The sequence below is a fragment of the Passer domesticus genome, chromosome 2, assembly GCF_036417665.1.
Source record: "Passer domesticus isolate bPasDom1 chromosome 2, bPasDom1.hap1, whole genome shotgun sequence".
Classification (NCBI taxonomy): Eukaryota; Metazoa; Chordata; class Aves; order Passeriformes; family Passeridae; genus Passer; species Passer domesticus.
Window position 1 is genome coordinate 6,863,785 of NC_087475.1, and position 17,473 is coordinate 6,881,257.

The following is a 17,473-nucleotide window of genomic DNA, read 5'->3' on the forward strand; positions in this document are numbered from 1 at the left end:
GACAACATGGTATCAACTGTATAACCCATCTGGTAAAAGTGAATTAAACCATTATGGTATTTTCCTACAGAACTCTTAATTACATCCACAAGGTTTGTCTTGCAAGAAAGACATTCAGGCTGGAATTAAAAAAAAAAAAAAATGGTCCATCTTCAAATTCTAACACACATATACAAAACACCCTTACTCACACACTTTAATGCCTATGGATTCTTACTGGCATTATAATATTTTTCTGCAAGTAACCCTGTGGTGCTGAGTGCTACATATTACTTTTTAAAGATCACATGGAAACAAAATATGGTAATGATTACATCATGGCAACAACATAATGTCAAAAATAACTACAACATTCAGCTTCCCATGAAATATGCACATTCCTCCTACACGAAAAACAAAATCACAACATTTCACATTAAAGAAGCAACAAAAAGATGTACAATTATTCCCTTTTAACAAACTTTTCTACAAAGGCAGGCAGCTGAGCACTATGGAACTGCACTCTTTGATTTCTAATAATTTCCTTTATCCTGAAGGAGTTCACTTAACACAAAGATTTTCAGCAATATAAAGCAGCGTGCAGGTTTAACTTATGTTTTATTTGAATCTATGCTATCAAAGGCATACGAAAATGTGCTTTTACAAATGAGAGCCTTCCACCAGTGAGCTGCCCAGGAAGGCTCCTGAGTGCACCCTAGGAGCAAAGTGAAGCTGTACCTGAGTGGAGTTGGATAGTTGGTTTTTCCACGGCTCCTCTGCGCTGCTGGTCAGGTTTGTGCGGTTATGAGGTAGAGAGAGTGCGTTTCGCTGCAGGTAAGGCACGTTTCCATTACTTCCACTTTCTGTTATGTGATTATTGCCTATCAAAATAGTGTCTGTACTACCCAGCGTTCTTGCTGTGCTGCAGGGAACGGGGCCTGCTGCAAAGGGTCCATTAGCCATAGGCTGCCCGGGGCAGGCGGGACGGATTCCACGCTGAGCGACGTTAGGCACTCTGGTCAGAGCAACCTGAGGCTGCTGGCCAGAGACAGAGTTTGTAGGCAGTGATGAATCAGCTGTTGGCCCGTTAGGAATTCCAGTAGATCGTACCTGTGCAACTCCTGTTTGTCTCATCTAATGGAACATGAACAAAGCACAACAATGTTGGCTGTGGAACTGAGAAAGGAAGGGTCATACGAGGTTTGTGTATTTTACTGCACTGGTCAGTTGTAATTTTATACTCATTTTAAGATCTTCACAGTTGCTTTTGAGAACTGTCAGGCTCATAAAAATGCTGAGTAAATGTTAAGTAAAACTGTCAGTCTGAGCATTTTACTGCTGATTCTGGACCGAGAGGGAGAGAGAAGTGAACGACAGGACGAGAGAAAAGCTGTTACAACAGACAAGTGTTTTCAAGCAGAACTGCTTTTACATCTGTCCACTCACATTACTTTGAAAGTGTGGCTTGAAAACTTTTACATTAACCAGCTACCCTATAATAAAATACAGCTAAACTCATTATGTTTTAACCACTAATCCACAACTATCCTTTATCTGAAAAAAACTAACATAATGCAGCAAAGGGCACGGCAACTCTGTACAGCAGAAATTCTTTAGAATTCTAGAAACACAACAGTCTCCTTTACTGACAAAAGTGTAGGTAAGAAAAATATTTTTGTTCTCACCTGCTGGTGTTGCTGCATCAAGACAAACTGACTCTCCAGCTGTTCCAGCATAAGTTTCTGTGCTGGATTTAGATTATTTCGGTTTGCACGCAGCTGTTCCAAGTGCTAAAAAAACAGCAGTGTGGTTCATAATCATTAAAATTGCATGGGCTTTTTAATAACTTTCTTGCATAAAATACTAAAAAGTATCCATGAAGACAAGACTTAAAAAGCTGAAAATAATAGAGATTTCTGTTGCAGATTCAAACATCTTTCCATACACTCTCTTGCAAACAAACCTTATTACAAGTTACTAAAACTAAAAAGACTCTGTAAATTATTTGAGTGTATAATTATTACTGCCACACTAAAACTAAGTGTGCTGGTACCATAAAAGAAAACTACATTCAAGTATGATTATATAGAATTCTTATCATAATTATGTGCATTTTAACATCTTTTTGTATTGTGCTACTCTTTTATTAATACTGTTCATCACAAAGTGAATTAAACCTATAGGCACACATGAACACTTCTCCTGAAAATATAAAAAACCCCCAGAAAATTGTATGATTTAATTAGCAAGGGCAATATCTTAAGTTATGATATCGATCTTGTTTGCAACTGATAAATTTAATTTAAATTTAACTATTATAATAAATCTGATCTCTTTACTCATTTTAAAACACTCAGCACCCTGCATCATTCTACCAGTAAGTCTGCTCTGCTAAGTGGTGTGACTTAAAAAGCAGATGAAGATGGTTCATGCCAAAATCCCTGGATTAACAGTACCTTCCATTCTGAATTCCCTCTGGAGGGAATAAATAATATATGTACACACATGCATATATGCATGTATATATAAAATGCCATATCCATCCAGACTTTGAGCAGCCAGTTTTGAAAGGCCAACTTTGAAGATGCAATAAAGGCTTTTTTATTCACTCTCCTCTTGCATCATACATTTTTGGCTTTCCTTTTATAAGTGCTGGAACCTTGTCAAGCTATTGCCAGCACATCCAGTCTACTGTACTCAAGAGAGGCCTACTGAGGTTCTGCTCAGAGAAGGAAGTTGGATCTGGAAAAAGGTGAGACTGAAAAGGGGAAAAGTAGTCAAATATAAAATAAGCAGAGAGAAATAATGAGGATGCTTGGGGAGAGAGAGAGAGAATGACTGAAGGGAGGAAAGAGAAAGAGGGAGGGAAAATTATACAGTATAATAAAGCCAATATTGTTCAGACAGAGAAACAGCTGAAGAACTATATTGGAATTGAGGGGAACATTGCTCAGTTAATGAGAATGCTTTCTGCCTCTGCACTGTGCTCCCTTCTATTTCTCCCTGCCTCCCAATAATATGCAATGCATGGGTAAAATTTTCCAGCGGGGTCTGATTTTCAATATATGGAATTCCTGCTGAAGCTCATTGCATGCCCTAATGAACTGAAGAGACAACAAGACTTCCTGACAAAAACATCCCAAAATAAGATTTCCAAACTAAAATCTAGCATTTCATATAACGGTATTAGGTGACACAAAATACAGAAAAGCAGCAGCAGATTTCATTTGAGTAATCATTTCACAGAATGTGCTTATTTGCTTTTGCAATTTGATACAAGAAGCAACCTCAGAGGAAGGGATGATATTACAATAATAATTCCACACCTCTTTCAATATCCCCACACCACACCAAGTCACAGAACTCCCTCTGCACACAAGTGTGACAATTTGCACGTCTTTAAAACATCATAAGAAAAATAGTTACTGTACATACTTACTTTATTATTTATAGAAATCAGACAGTGTAAGTGTCCAGCTTCTCCTAGAGATCATTTAGTTTCCTACTAGAACTTATCTCACATAGAGAGGCCACAAATATTAGAACTTGAACTATACCCTGGGAAGTATTTCACACCGAATTTCAAGTATTTGAAACCAGAGCATGTCCCAGGTTTATTTTCTTAAAAGGAAGAAAGAAATAAATATTTAACACAGCTTCTGAAGATCTCCCATACATACCTGTAATTTCTGTGGTGTCAAGCACCAAGAATGAATTTGTTGCTGTACAGGAGGATGTGACACTGTATGGCCACTGCTCCAAACATCTGAAGTATTCTGAGAGAAAATGTTACATTAAAATGTGTGACTATCAAAGGGCCAACATAATTTCTTTTACTATCTAGATTTTATCTTATTTATGAAATAACTAGTAATTGTTTCAAGAATAATAACATTAAAATATATAATAGTAACAATGTACTAAAATAACCAAGTCTCATTCTACCATTCCCAACAGTATCAGAGTAGTCTGAGGAAAAAGTTAATGATACTTAATACCATAAGGAGAAACAAGCAAATCAAATTATGCAATTAACTTAAATGTATGCTACTTTCAAAACTGAATACTTTATCTACTATAACACTATTGCATGATGATGAAACACTTGAATTCTAAATATAAGCAAAGGCAATAGACAGGATGACATGATTGTCTCCCTCTCAATCATCAGACTACAACTCTACTTCTTCACTGACACAACTACAACTGCAGCACAGTGCCACCAATGTGCACTGCCCTTATGCACCTCCTGCCTGAGCTGGAATCTGATTAAACACACCACTGAAAAATGTTTTTTAAAATTTCTAAAAACATTCCCCACCTTGATGCCAAAGGATTAAAATTTACAGCACAAATTCTGTGCATGCTGCATCATTTCAATGCATATTTTCCATATAATTTTGGTAGGGGGCTCCAGTTCATCAGAATATATACCTTTGTTGGACTAGATGTTCTTTTCCTCTTGGCAGGACTGGTCAGGTCATCTACTTGGCTAGAAGGAATCATGTGTAGTGGCAAGGATTGCTGTGAAATTGGTGTTTGAGTGAGGCCTAGTACAGGTTCAGTATTTGGATGATGAGGTTTACAAGCCTAAGAATCACAGAAGGAAGACAAAAATATGGTTCTATATATTCTTAATGCTTTCCTTTCAATTTTATAATTTTAACAGCCCACATACATTAAAAGGGCCGAGTAGATATTCTGAAGCTGATCTCAATAACTGAAAAATCAGTTTCCATATGGTCATCAATGGAGGAATGTGTACCTTTCATGGGATTATTAAACCACTGCAGCATTTCTATTTAAGATGAAATCTTTTAAAATCATGAAAATCCACAAAGGTTCTAAATTGGTACCCCCATATTTCTCCCACATTATAGGGAGCTCCTTGATCTAATATCCCTCTGCAAATAAATCAAAGGCTTCTTTTAATAAAAGCCAATCCTGTGCTCAATAAAATAAGCTTGACCACTACCGATTGTAAAGAACCCTTAAAGCTGGGCACCTGCAGAACATAACCCAACTTCTCACCTGCTGTGCTGTGTTCATGGCACCCTGCCTGGAGGTAAGCTCTGCGGGGATTGGTAGGCTCCATGCCTCCTCAATACTAGGAAGTAATTTAGTTTTATTCTGTAGACTACCTTGTGGAAGGTTACACAACTGAGCCTAGGAAAAATTATGTAAAAAGCAAATTTAACACAAGCCTACTTTAGTAAGAGCAAGTCCATGAAATCTTCCTAAATGCTGTAGCTAATTATGTCTTAAAGAGAGGACAGATTTAAAATTTTGGGTTTAGAAAGGTGCTAGGTATAAAGAGGGTAACCAGAATATAAACCTTTGTGAGAATCAGAACAAAGATGAGCTCTGGATTCAGAGGTCTCATAATTCCTTTTTTCTGAAATTGCAAACAAGAGTGAAAGATAGTGTGTTGGTATTCTCACTATATGTTATGAGAACTTAAAAATGTACACAAATACAAAGAAAAAAGCAAAATGATGTAAAACAGTATGCTTTGATTAAATGTGCAAAATAGGGTTTATAAGGAATTAAGTTCCACTTAAAAATGAAGAAATAAAATATTACAGGCTATGATATGCTTACAGTACACATGAAAACAGGTCAAACACACCACAAACAACTGCAAGTTAAACTCGTGTGTGACTTCTCCCCTCCCCTCTGCTGTGTGTTTGAAGAGCATTTTCCCCTGCTTAAAACATTAGTTTTACCTGTAAATACTTTATCCGTGCTGCAAGTGCAGAGGTATTACTACAATTTTTGCTCCTAGTTGCATTTAAGTAGCATTTAATGGCATCCTGAGGCTGGTTGCAGGACTCATAGAGTGTGCCTAGGTCCATCCAGGCTGCAGCATGGCCATGGTCCAATTGTACAGCACAGATATAGGCCTGTAAAGCATCCATAGGCTGATTTTGCTGTTGGTACAGCACACTGAATAGAAAGATTAGTGAAGTTGAGAATTAATAACAAAGTCAAGACACAAGCAAATCAAATATACACATCCCTCCCCAACCCCTCAATAAATCTTGGCATTATATAAACCCCAGTTATAAGAAGAAATATATAAAACTTTAACATCATATGTAAATTTTCAGTATTTTAAAACATTGAGAAAGCAAATATTAATTCATTATTTAAACTTCAAATCAGACAAGTCTGACAACATGGATGTATAAATAAAAAAGACTTTACAGCCCCTCTGAGTTTACAAAAGAGTTAAAAAGCTGATATTCTTTATCTTTATATATTAGCATGGAATTATATCATTGTATTACCCTGTATCATTCTTACCCTATTGAACACCATGTATCTGCACTTGCTTCTGATTTATCAATAGATTGCCTATAAGATATAAAGGCATCCTGAACTTTCCCAATACTTGAATAGCACCTGGGAGAAGAAAAGAAAGAACTTTGGTAGTATTTATAGAAGGTAATCATTGAGCATGGCTTACCAAGACTGATCTGATAAAGGTTAAGTCATGCAAATACACACTCAACATTTGCTGTTCCTGAATGCCATCCACAAGCAAACTCAAACATCTCAACGTGTATTACTAATTATTTATTTAAGCACCCCAGATCTACTTAAACCCTGGATTACTACATTTGTAAGTAAAACAGTCATCCCACATTTGACAGACTTGCATTTCTTTCACTGGTGATACCTTATCAGTCAATAAAAACAGTATTTATTTACAGATAGCATTACAGTGAAACAAGTAAGTTACCTATTTTATCAAACAAATGGTTATAAAACTTAATGTTCTACGAGACAGAATTATTGAGAGATACTGAATAGCTCACCCAGGATGGTCCCTGACTGCCTGGAAGGCTTTATATGTGCATTTCTTGCATCTCAATCATACTTAAGTACTGAACAAACCAGTTACTTGTACTGCATATACTGCATATACAGAGAACCAAATTTTGTAAAAGGTTGTGTGATTCTGTATTTTTTATATGTCTTACTTTAATTCCTCACGTACAAATTCAAAGGTATTCTGGCATTAAAGAGAACTACAATTATACCACAGGGAACGATACCTACAGTTCTAAAATTAAAAGTTCCAAATAAAACCAAGATCAAATATCCATCTAGATCAAATATGCATCTATATATATATATTTACTAGTTTAATCAACAATAACTGTGTCCTATATTGTTTGTAACAACTTTCCCTGTTGGAAAAAGAACTGATAACTTTCAAAACACATAAATAACAATAGAAAATTTATTATAGTAAATAATAAAGAGCAAGTAAAACAGTACAGGCAAAGGTTTGTCAAACATGCTACACTCTTTCAAGTATTTTTGAGGCACACTAGGAAATGAACACAATAAAACATAGTATTACTTTGCCTAAAACCATCCATTAAGTCTGAATACAGTGTTTCAGGAAATTGTTTTAATGACAATCTAACCCAATGTCCAACAGACATGTTTCACTCTGCCTGGGTAGCACACACACAAAGCCTCTCATTAGGGCAGCATTAGCATTAGGCCCCCACAAAACTCTGGCAGATGGAGTTTTTCCAGTGGGAGACAAAGGAGGTGCTGATGAATTTTGAAAAATAGCTTTGACCAACTTGTTATCTGGTTTGGACAACCAGCAGAGGAAGGAACAGCACAAGGGAATACATGAGGAGGGAAAAAAAAGTGAATGCACAACCCCTGTTCTTCTCCTCCTGCCAGAGAATGGACTGGAGAAATGGGGCACAGAAACATTTTTGTTCTAGTCCTCCCAGTAAAGCAAAACAAATGCTCCCAGTAAATTTTTCACCCCATTTCCTGAATTCTGCCCCTTGTCTGCAGGGTCCTAGGCTTGACCCTGACCACCTGAGAGCAGAGCACAGCAGCTGCGCGTGTGGAGAACTCCAGCTCCACCATGCCTGAGAACTCAACTTGCTCAAGGCATCTGGAATGGGACTACTGAAAAAACCCAGGATTTTATCCCAGTGGAAGATAAGATGCACAAGATGATCCCTGGCACATTTTTCCTTTTCCCTCCACACTTGCCCTGCCCCTCTGCCCTGCACACTCGGTGCTGGCTGGAGATCCCTGTCTTACAGAACAGCTGGAGAAATATTATTAGCATGACAAAATCAAAAATAGGTTCCAGCTGTATGTGACCAGAATCCCCAAGAATGTCGGCTGGAAGACACTGAAGTTAGGATATTAATTTTATTTTTGCCTTGTTCTTTTTAAATGTATTCCTCAAAAGAAATGATGTGTTAACACATGGACTTGAACTGCCCTCAAAGCTTTCTCCAAAACCTGAGTTTTTCAATAGTTACTACTGGCTTAAGTGAGGTATTCAATTTTCTTCAAAAGGAGACCAGAAAAACTAATCAAATTTGTATGATTTACATCTGGGAATGTTATTTTTCACGTACAAAATACTGTTAAAGGCTACAAAATTAACTGAACACTTAAAGAGCCATTAGAATGGATCAGCCATACATTGCTGTGTATGCCTTTTAAAAATGGACGTTTGCCTAGGAAAATATTTGTATTTCAGTGCAAAAACTGAGATTAGGAGGGAGATTCTGAGAAAATAAAGAGAGAAAGAATTATGAAAAAGGTATGAAGAAGAGTAACAACATTCAGAGAGGATTTACAAAAAACAGGGAGAGAAACAGGTAAAACCAGGCCGGATATATTCAGATTACTGTAAATGTGTAGACTGAATAATAACTACAAAAAAGCAGAGCCACTGGGGTAAGATACTTCAACTTCTACTCTTTATTCATCCCAAATATGTTAGCACCTTGTCTTTTCATACACTTCCCAGAAAATGAAGACTTCAGTAGATATATACATACTTTCTCTTCATTTTTCCTCAGACAAGATTAAGAAGAAAAACAGTGTACAATACCCACATTAATGAGTATCCTCAAAAAAATTTACCAATATAGTTACAGTGTCTATAAAGTCTTTTCTCACCTTCCAAGGAAATACCAGGATTGACCAGAATTTGGATCTGCTTCTAGAGATTTCTGGAGATACTGTATAGCATAGCTTTCCTTGGTTGCCTTGTCTCCGAGCTGATCCACGGTGTGATGCATCCAGCCTACAAAAACAATCCACAAATGGGAAAAGTGAAATTCCCCAAGACAGTGGAATACTCTGGCACAGCAGGCCTTTGTAGCATTGGTGTCTCTTTAAAAGTAAGAATATCAAGGAATAAAACCACTTATATATACATTATGAAGTTTTAAAAACTTTTAAAGTTCTATATTAAAATTACAGGACAAAAAAGACTCCAAGTCAAAATTACTTTCACGTAGTTTTAAAGCACTTTTTTGGGTTTAAATAATTTTCTAAGAGATTAGAAGCACAATTATGAACTGCTCAATCTTCTGCTATAAAAGTGAATATTAATATCTTTCCTCCTCTGAACACAGATACCTTCCATGACATTGTGAAAAAAGCCACCATTCTCCCTGTAACACATAGCAATTATGTTTTTTATCCATACAGATATATATACACATCTAATCTATATCTATATCTAACATGTGTATTATCTAAATATTACATTGTTTACTCTTTTTCTTCTAAATCCTTGTGTTTGTCCCATATCTACATTTGGACTAAGAATTTTACCATCTCCACCTGAACCTTTCTTACATTGTCATTTCCTCCTCATTAATACAACGTATTTTCCATTCACCTTGACAAATGCCATCACCTCTCATCTACATAACAAATTAATCTAACCACACGTCATATTCTTTCAAATGCCTTTTCTTCTTTCATTACATTAGACAAATTATTCATCCCCACTTTAAAGGCCTCCCACAACCCATCCTCCCCAATAATATTTTACATGCTATTAAAATGCATTTCTGCTCCAGCACTGATGCAAGGCTTGGTTACCACTTCAAACAAAGCACGTTCATCACCTTCTCCAGCTGCTCCTCATCTGCCTCTATGCTCAGATGGAATTCCTTCAAGCAGCCACAAAACCATTTCACTGCTGTTCATACAATGAGTACAAACAAGGAAATCTTTTGTGGCCAGCAGCTGGCTTGCTGAAATCACTGCATACCACAGGGCTCAGCAATGTCTTGCTGTTTGCTCAATAGTCATGTATTTGTCTTAACAAGCCACTGCTTTTCAGAAAACGTTTCTAAAATGTAAGATGTGACAGAAGACTGTCCCTGTCACACCCATAAACAGCCCATAGGGAACACTATGACACCAATTTCATAAACTACCCAAGGTTTATACAAAGTTCTGGTTAATGACAGAGTTCAGCACACACCTGCACTGCCTGTCCATTTATAACTTCTGAGAGATAAACATTCAGCACCCTAAATTTGTGCTTTTTGATGAAGTCTAACTACACAGACAGGCAAGACAGAGAAGGAACCGATGCAGGCTCACCTTGCTCTCTGTAATTACACCTTCCTTTATGATTTATTTCTACCTGTTTGATACAGCTCATTTTTAATTCCATGGGCTCATACTTGTTAACAGACACGACATTTCTGCAAATGAAATGCAAACTTCCAAACTTTAACAAAGGCAGTAAAATCACAGCTACTGAACAACATTTGCTTGAGGTGGTCTCAGAAATATCACTTAAAACTTTTGGTCACAAGCAGAAGTTCGAATATTTCATGGACTGCAAGAAATGTCAGGTAAAGAGTCAAGTGGTTACAGTGCTGAAAACAAGTACTTTATCTGGACTGAAAATCAACCCAGTAAAAAGAATCTACCAATCAGGAAAAAAAAATAAGATAAAAAACCCCAGTGATTTTTGCAGTTACATAACACAGCTTTTTGTCACTAAATTAATAAACAAGCTAAGATTTTGATTCAAATCCCAAGCTTCTGAAGTTCTTCAGCATACAAACAATACTCATGCTTAAAGAAAAAAAAGGCTTCTCTGAGGTTGGTTACTGGAATTCACCTGAGTAACTGTACATTAAGGATATACGTGCCAGGTGCTGTTCCAGACAAAGTCTGAGATAAAGGAAATAGTTCAGGGATTATGAACAATGGTAAAAAAAAAAAGACATTAAACAATTTTCTCTATCTTTAGAAATGTTGTGTGCCTATTTTCTGTTTCATCAGAACCTTGCTGGATTTAAAGATAACACGTTGTATCTTTGTGAGATCTTTACTAAGGTTCGCTGATAAAAAAGAACAAGTCTATTTCTAGAAGACAGAAATGAGAACCAGCAATCCCTATCTGGCTTCTCTGCTAAAACAAGGGCTGCTTCCCAATTTTATCTTCCTGCACAGGGAGTTGAAAAAAGGCAGAAAGCAAGAAAGGGAGGGCAAACAGAAGTTTTCCACTAGAATAGCAAAGGCAGGGGAAACTGGATCTGTTCTTGAGCATAAACGAAGAATGCACATGAAGAGGGTGATGGAAAACACCTAAGTTATGCAGTTTCCCATGTGCAAGACCTATCTCCAATTCTCAACCAGCATAACTGACTACTTTTCTGCTGCTGAGACATCTTTAATGTGATAAACCAAACCACAGACCTTGTCCACATGTCACATATGCTCCATGCTCTTTTGCAGATCTTTGCAATCTCATTTGGAACAGATTTGGAAAAAGTCCCCCTGATGTGCTAGCCTAGTTCATGAGTCTAATTTCATGCTTATCAATCATTCTCACAACTAAACTTGTGGCAAACACGTTTTCTTTAGTAAATATGACTGTCTCTGAAGACATTAACTTCTTCCCCATTTCAGCACCTCAGATGCCTCATCCAATTATAGAGACACCATCTAGCCAAAAAATAATTGGGAGTGCACTTTGGAACGCTAAGCAGATGTTGATTTTGTTCTTACACTCTTCCTTATCTAACAGCTGAATACAACTGGAGAAAGGATATTGGGACAGATTTGATCTTCAGTCTCATTAATTTAATGTTATTTTGGGCAGAGTGGTGAAAAGAATTGTTGTCTGGAAAGCAAATGGAACAGCAAAGAGAAGGAAGGAAGATCTTACTGTGATATCTACCTGAACTAGTCAGCACTCATCACTCAACTAGGTATGTGTTTATCTGGGAATCACAGGGTTCTCCTCCACAGTCACAGCTTTGGAAACCAGCAACAGGAGCAAAGATTTTAGTAATTCTCTCAGAAGACATCTGAACCTGCCTAAATTCCAATCTGGCTCTAAAAACATTAACTAGCAAAGGAAAATAAACAAAAGCTATTTTCAAACTGATTTTTTCTGTCAAAGTGAAAAAAAAAAGAGTTCAATGTACAAATACAAATATGTTTTGACTGGGTTTTTCAAGTAGCATTCTGGCAGATGGCAGGTATTTTCTATTATTTTTTCTAAGCAGCAGTGCACCACCCGGACTGTGCTTCCTGAGGAGGTGTTTTTATTACCAGCTGCTAAAGACTAAATCTGCGATAAACACCAGACTCTGATAAATACCACTGTTAACAGAACAGAGCAAAGGAAAAGGAATTATTCCTTCAATGTTCCAGTTAAGACCACTCTATCCCTTTCCCCACACAGAAGCTACCCACACAACAAAACTGGGTGACCTCTGCTGACTGAATAAAGAGAGTTAATCCAGTTTTCAGACAGCAGACAATTCTCAAAGTCACTGCTCTTACTGCTAGCACTGAGACCTGTGGCAGGATTTCATGAATACAACCATGTGCCTTTGCTTCTATTGTGGCAACATACATCAAACAGAGATGAAAAAGAGCTGGTCAGCTCTTTTGAGAAGCCTGTCTTCCACTGATCAGATGCACAGCCTTTCTGGATGAAACTGCTGACAGTTTATACTAGGTGACACAATACCAAGCTAAAAAAAAATTCAAAGGGTTTACTGAGATGTAAGCAACACTGTCCTGTGACAGCAAAAAGAGCAACACCCAGAGTCCTGCAGCAAACTCCTCCAGCAGTTTCACTTGTGATTTCACAGAGATGACTCAAAATTAGCCCACTGATTTTGACATTCTGCCACAGAGCACAAATTATCCCACTCCAAATCCATACACAACCTGCATCACAGAGAAAGAAAGCACTGTGGCCATAACTTAATGCTAGTTACAAATTTGAGTTAAATGACCACTATGTGAAGAGGGAAAAAAAATAAAAATGGGCATAAGCAGGCTAAATTAATATTTAGAATAATAAATTAGATGAAGAACATGGAGAAGGTGAATGAAGAAGTTCCGTACTGGGTTGAACAATTTTAACAAAATATTCTGGAAATACTTTTATATGATATAGAGGACAAAAGCGTTTTATTCTATCCACTTTTTAGAAATTCTTGGCTAAAAATTGTTTATCAGCTTTCTATAAACATGAAATACGACAATTAAAAAAAATTCCTTTTCACTTTTTATATGTTCTTTTTTTAAATGGAACCTGATGATAAACCTTTTAGTTACAGGAGCTGGTTTTCATTACATAGTATAATTACAGCGAAAGAAAAGGTAAATTTTTCAGTTGCCATGTTCTTCTACTCTGACACAGAGTATTTAGGTTTTTTCAAGGGATGTTAACAGAGGCAGAACAGAGAACACAGAATTCCAACTGCTGCCCTCTTTCCCTGAAAAACCAACCTTTCACTGCCCAAAATCTAACACGCAAGAGCTTTTTAATTTTCTAAGTTTAATCAAAATATTTTCCTTCTCTCTTATTTACTTGGTTATCTACTGCTACATGTTCTATTTGGGTGAAAATCTCATGTACCATGTGCAGTGTGTCTAAGACTCCCTTTGGAAATGGAGCCTTAAAAAAACACTGCTGAAGGCAAAGATGGCAAAAACAAAACACAGAGGAAAATAAAAGTTAATTTTACATACCTAACTGCTGTAAGACAGTTGCTTTTACTTGTGCAGGAAGGTTTTCGATCTGCAAAAGCTGTTCATAAGCTTCCTTTGCAGAGTGATACTTTCTCTGCAAAAGGAAAAAAGTAAATGGATTAATCATAGAGCTTACAACAGATCACCAATAGCAACGATTTCACAGCACTGACAGCACACAAACACATTGACAAAAAATTATAGATTTTTTTTTTTTGCATACAGTGCATATGAAAGCTTTAATGAGTGACGTGTATATATATGGTAAAAGAATAACTTCCATAAATATAGTATTTATTAGAAACTGTCCACTTAAAATAATTAAGGGAAATTTGCAAATTATTAAATTTTGTCAACTTCTCATACATGCATTATGCTTCTTACACTACAATATTGAATATTCTGCTTTTAAGGGGAATACTTGAATGTGAATCTACATCTGAGAAAACCCCACACAAATTCCTCCCAGAAAATTTGTAACAAAAACCAAGATCATCAGTAATTGGTGGCTGGTATCATTTTGCCTCTTTCCTTCCTTTGGTATATTTGAACTGCCTCTTTCAAGATATTTGTTGTCCTGGTAGGAGTCCCACCACAAGTAGAATTAAAAGGTTTATGTTTAGATAATGAAGGTACAACATCTTATTATCTGCTGTATAATTTAGGTGTGCCTACAGTCTAAACACTCTATTTTCAATTCCCTGTACAAACAGGAAACACATTTCCAGGTTAGGATTGGGGGTCTTTATTACCTTCTGTGAACTGTATGAGCTGTTTTGTGTACATTAAAGGTTAAGATTTCTCAATAATTATTTGATTATTTGGTAGTAATGTCAGCATTTATCTTTGCATTCCCTAACAATAGTTGCTTAAAAGTGAATGTATTTTAAATGTTCAGCTGTTCTGTGCCTCCTCTTCCACAAATATAGATATTTTAGTTAATTCAGCATTAGACTTCATTGTGGCAAATAGATGAAGAGTGCATTAAAATAAATGGGGCACCTAAATGCAAAAGACTGTGGCTTAATTATATTTATTTTAAATAAGGAGTACACAGTTATCAGTATTGGTGTTTTGAAGGGACAACTGGGAAGAAAACTAAACAAATACCTAGTAGAATTTAGAAATGTTATCAAGTTCTTGAAATCTTAAAATCACAAAAGACAAATTGGTGATTTAAAAACCTTATTCTAGTCAGGAAGATAAATTAAAGCAGCAATTACATACTTTCAAATGGAACAAGGGGAAGTTGGTAGAAAAGATTTTTAATTGGTGTTCATGAAATGCAGACAACTGGTAAGAAAACAAATAATATAAATAAATAAAATATCCATGTCCAGCAAAAGAAAAACAATCAGGAAAAGATTTTAAATTTAGCATCGGGAACAAAATTTGTAGTTCATGACTATGAATGTTGAGCAAATGAACAGAAGTTCACTGTAGAGCATGACAGTGGAGGCAGCAATCCAGATGTCAAATTCGGTAAATATTAGTGCCTAATAGTCACACTTTATTAAAAAATATGTTTACAGGCTCAGGAGATTTTTAGAAAGGCCTTTTAAAATAGAGTATGTTTTCCAGACCTAGAGCATTTTTTACTTTTGTTATTTGTTGTAGCATTTACTCTTTAGAAACCTGATTAGCTATATGCCTTAAAATACTAACAAAACCTGTCCCAGTGTTTACATTTGGTTTTATTTCATCTAATCTAATCAGAATGGTTTGGGTTGGAAAATACCTAAAAGATCATCTAATTCCAACCCCTGCCACAACAGGGACACCTTTCACTAGATGAGGTGGCCTTGGACATTTCCAGGGACACAGCACCCACAGCTTCTCAGGAAACCTCTCCAGGGCCTCCCCACCGTCACAGGGAAGAACTTTATGTCTTTATGCTAATTCCAAAGTCCTTGATGTTTGGCTGCATCATGAATAGTCTTAAAAAGGGAGGAGAACCCAATCCAGCATCTTCAGACACCATATAAGCCCTCTCACTTCCAGAGGTGAAATATTAGAAACCAGCATTAACCACAGCTAATTCTCATCAGCACCAGGCTTGTCTCTTGTCCAGAGCCTGGCAATCCATCATTCAAAGTGCAGTACTGTGGTACTTAATTAAGAAATGAGTTAACTTTTTCATTAATATTACGAGAGTAGATAATTTTCAAGTATATGGAGGGGTTCAAAAAACTGTTTCACTGTGTCCTGTAAAAGAAACCAAGCAACCAGCCTGTCTTCAAAACCTCTCTAATTGTGTCAGAGGTAATATCCAGAATGAAGCCAGGACTCTTTTGGTTATCAGTTTGTCAAATTCCAGAAAACAAGATACCCCTCCCAACCAGAACCGTGAGACAAACCAAACCTAAGAGCACAATGCACCGAAACGTTTTTGCTCTGACTTGCATTAGAACAAAGTTCCTGCTGCCTGTAATTGTCAGCCAGAAAGCACAGCTTAAGCACAGCTACCACTGCTCACACACTTACACAGTGACCTGGGGTGTTTAACTTCCTTTTGATCTGCTGGAGTAAAACAGAACTCATGTGTTGAATGAATCTGGATGGTAGCCAAGTAAGAACAACAATAATCCATGAACTTGCTTAATGGTGCTTTGGGATGGGGGATTTCTGTCCTGTCATACAACTTTGCACCAAAAGCACTCAAAAGAAAAATCTGCTGTTTATCAGATTCATATCTTTTATTTATACAGAAATACTTCAGGCCATTTTTCACTGTGCCATCAAAAGACAGCCCTTACTTTCTAACTGACTGAAAATATAGTTTGTCTGTCATCCATTTCATTTGCAACAGGTTTTGTTTTCATGTCACATCACTTCCTCAGTCATATGATACCTATAAATGTGGTAAAAGGGCACAACACCTACATTATGTAACCAGTCAGTCAAATCTCAAATATACCATAGCTGCCTCAGTAGCCACTTGGTTTCAATTTATTTATATTCTGGAAGCTCAGGAAGTGTTCTGTAATTTCCCAAAAGATTCACCTGAAAAGCTCTGTGGTAGGATTTGACCCAGAATTAGTAACTCAGCTTTATCTGCTACCGACCACAGATCCCTAATGCCACATGCATCAACTTAATTTGAAAATTTAAAATCTTTAAAATGGTACTTAAATTTGAAAATTTCGTGTCAAATATGCCACATATACTTAAAAAGCACATGGGCAACTGGCTGGGATTGATTCTCTGTGTGTATATGAGAAACAATATGGATATACATAAATGAATTGAGAAACTTCATCTTTTTAAATCTATATATAACCTTTTCAATATAAATAGAATCTCATAAAAGAATTTTCCTGGAAGTTGTATTTTGGGATTTTTTTTCACTCAAATTGGGAGATTAGTTTATTAAGATACCTATCCCATTTATTGGCAGAAGACTCCACACACAAAATATTTTTAATTTAGCCAAAGAAAGTCAAGTTTCTTAAGTGATTCAAGACTTTAGTCTGACTTTACTAAAGCATCTACAATCCAAATTCCACAGACTGATTACATCACATAGTTTGAAACTCAACCACACTTTATGAAAATGAGCTTAAAGCTTACCTGGATTTCATATAAGTGGGCAATGTGAAACTGAACTGTAAGAGTGGGAAAATCAAAATCATTAGTTTTAATGAACAACAGCAATTGCCATGTTTTGAAGTGAGGGATA

At 36.5% G+C, this 17,473-nt stretch overlaps 1 protein-coding gene across 16 annotated transcripts in view; it reads right to left on the reverse strand.

The window, feature by feature from the left end:
• The window catches only part of KDM6A (lysine demethylase 6A), a 150,178-nt gene that overhangs the window by 38,440 nt on the left and 94,265 nt on the right, over positions 1-17,473 (reverse strand). For 3 of the 16 annotated variants that reach the window (XM_064407215.1, XM_064407205.1, XM_064407199.1), the window contains exons 8-18: positions 17,365-17,399; positions 15,022-15,087; positions 13,795-13,888; positions 8,941-9,067; positions 6,286-6,384; positions 5,706-5,925; positions 5,011-5,145; positions 4,414-4,569; positions 3,660-3,755; positions 1,665-1,769; positions 718-1,113 (exon numbers count right to left, since the gene is read on the reverse strand). In XM_064407215.1, coding sequence (XP_064263285.1) covers positions 718-1,113; positions 1,665-1,769; positions 3,660-3,755; positions 4,414-4,569; positions 5,011-5,145; positions 5,706-5,925; positions 6,286-6,384; positions 8,941-9,067; positions 13,795-13,888; positions 15,022-15,087; positions 17,365-17,399 — 1,529 coding nt within the window. The remainder of the gene's footprint in view (positions 1-717; positions 1,114-1,664; positions 1,770-3,659; positions 3,756-4,413; positions 4,570-5,010; positions 5,146-5,705; positions 5,926-6,285; positions 6,385-8,940; positions 9,068-13,794; positions 13,889-15,021; positions 15,088-17,364; positions 17,400-17,473) is intronic. The other 13 variants (XM_064407225.1, XM_064407217.1, XM_064407274.1 and 10 more) reach the window with 7 other exon arrangements.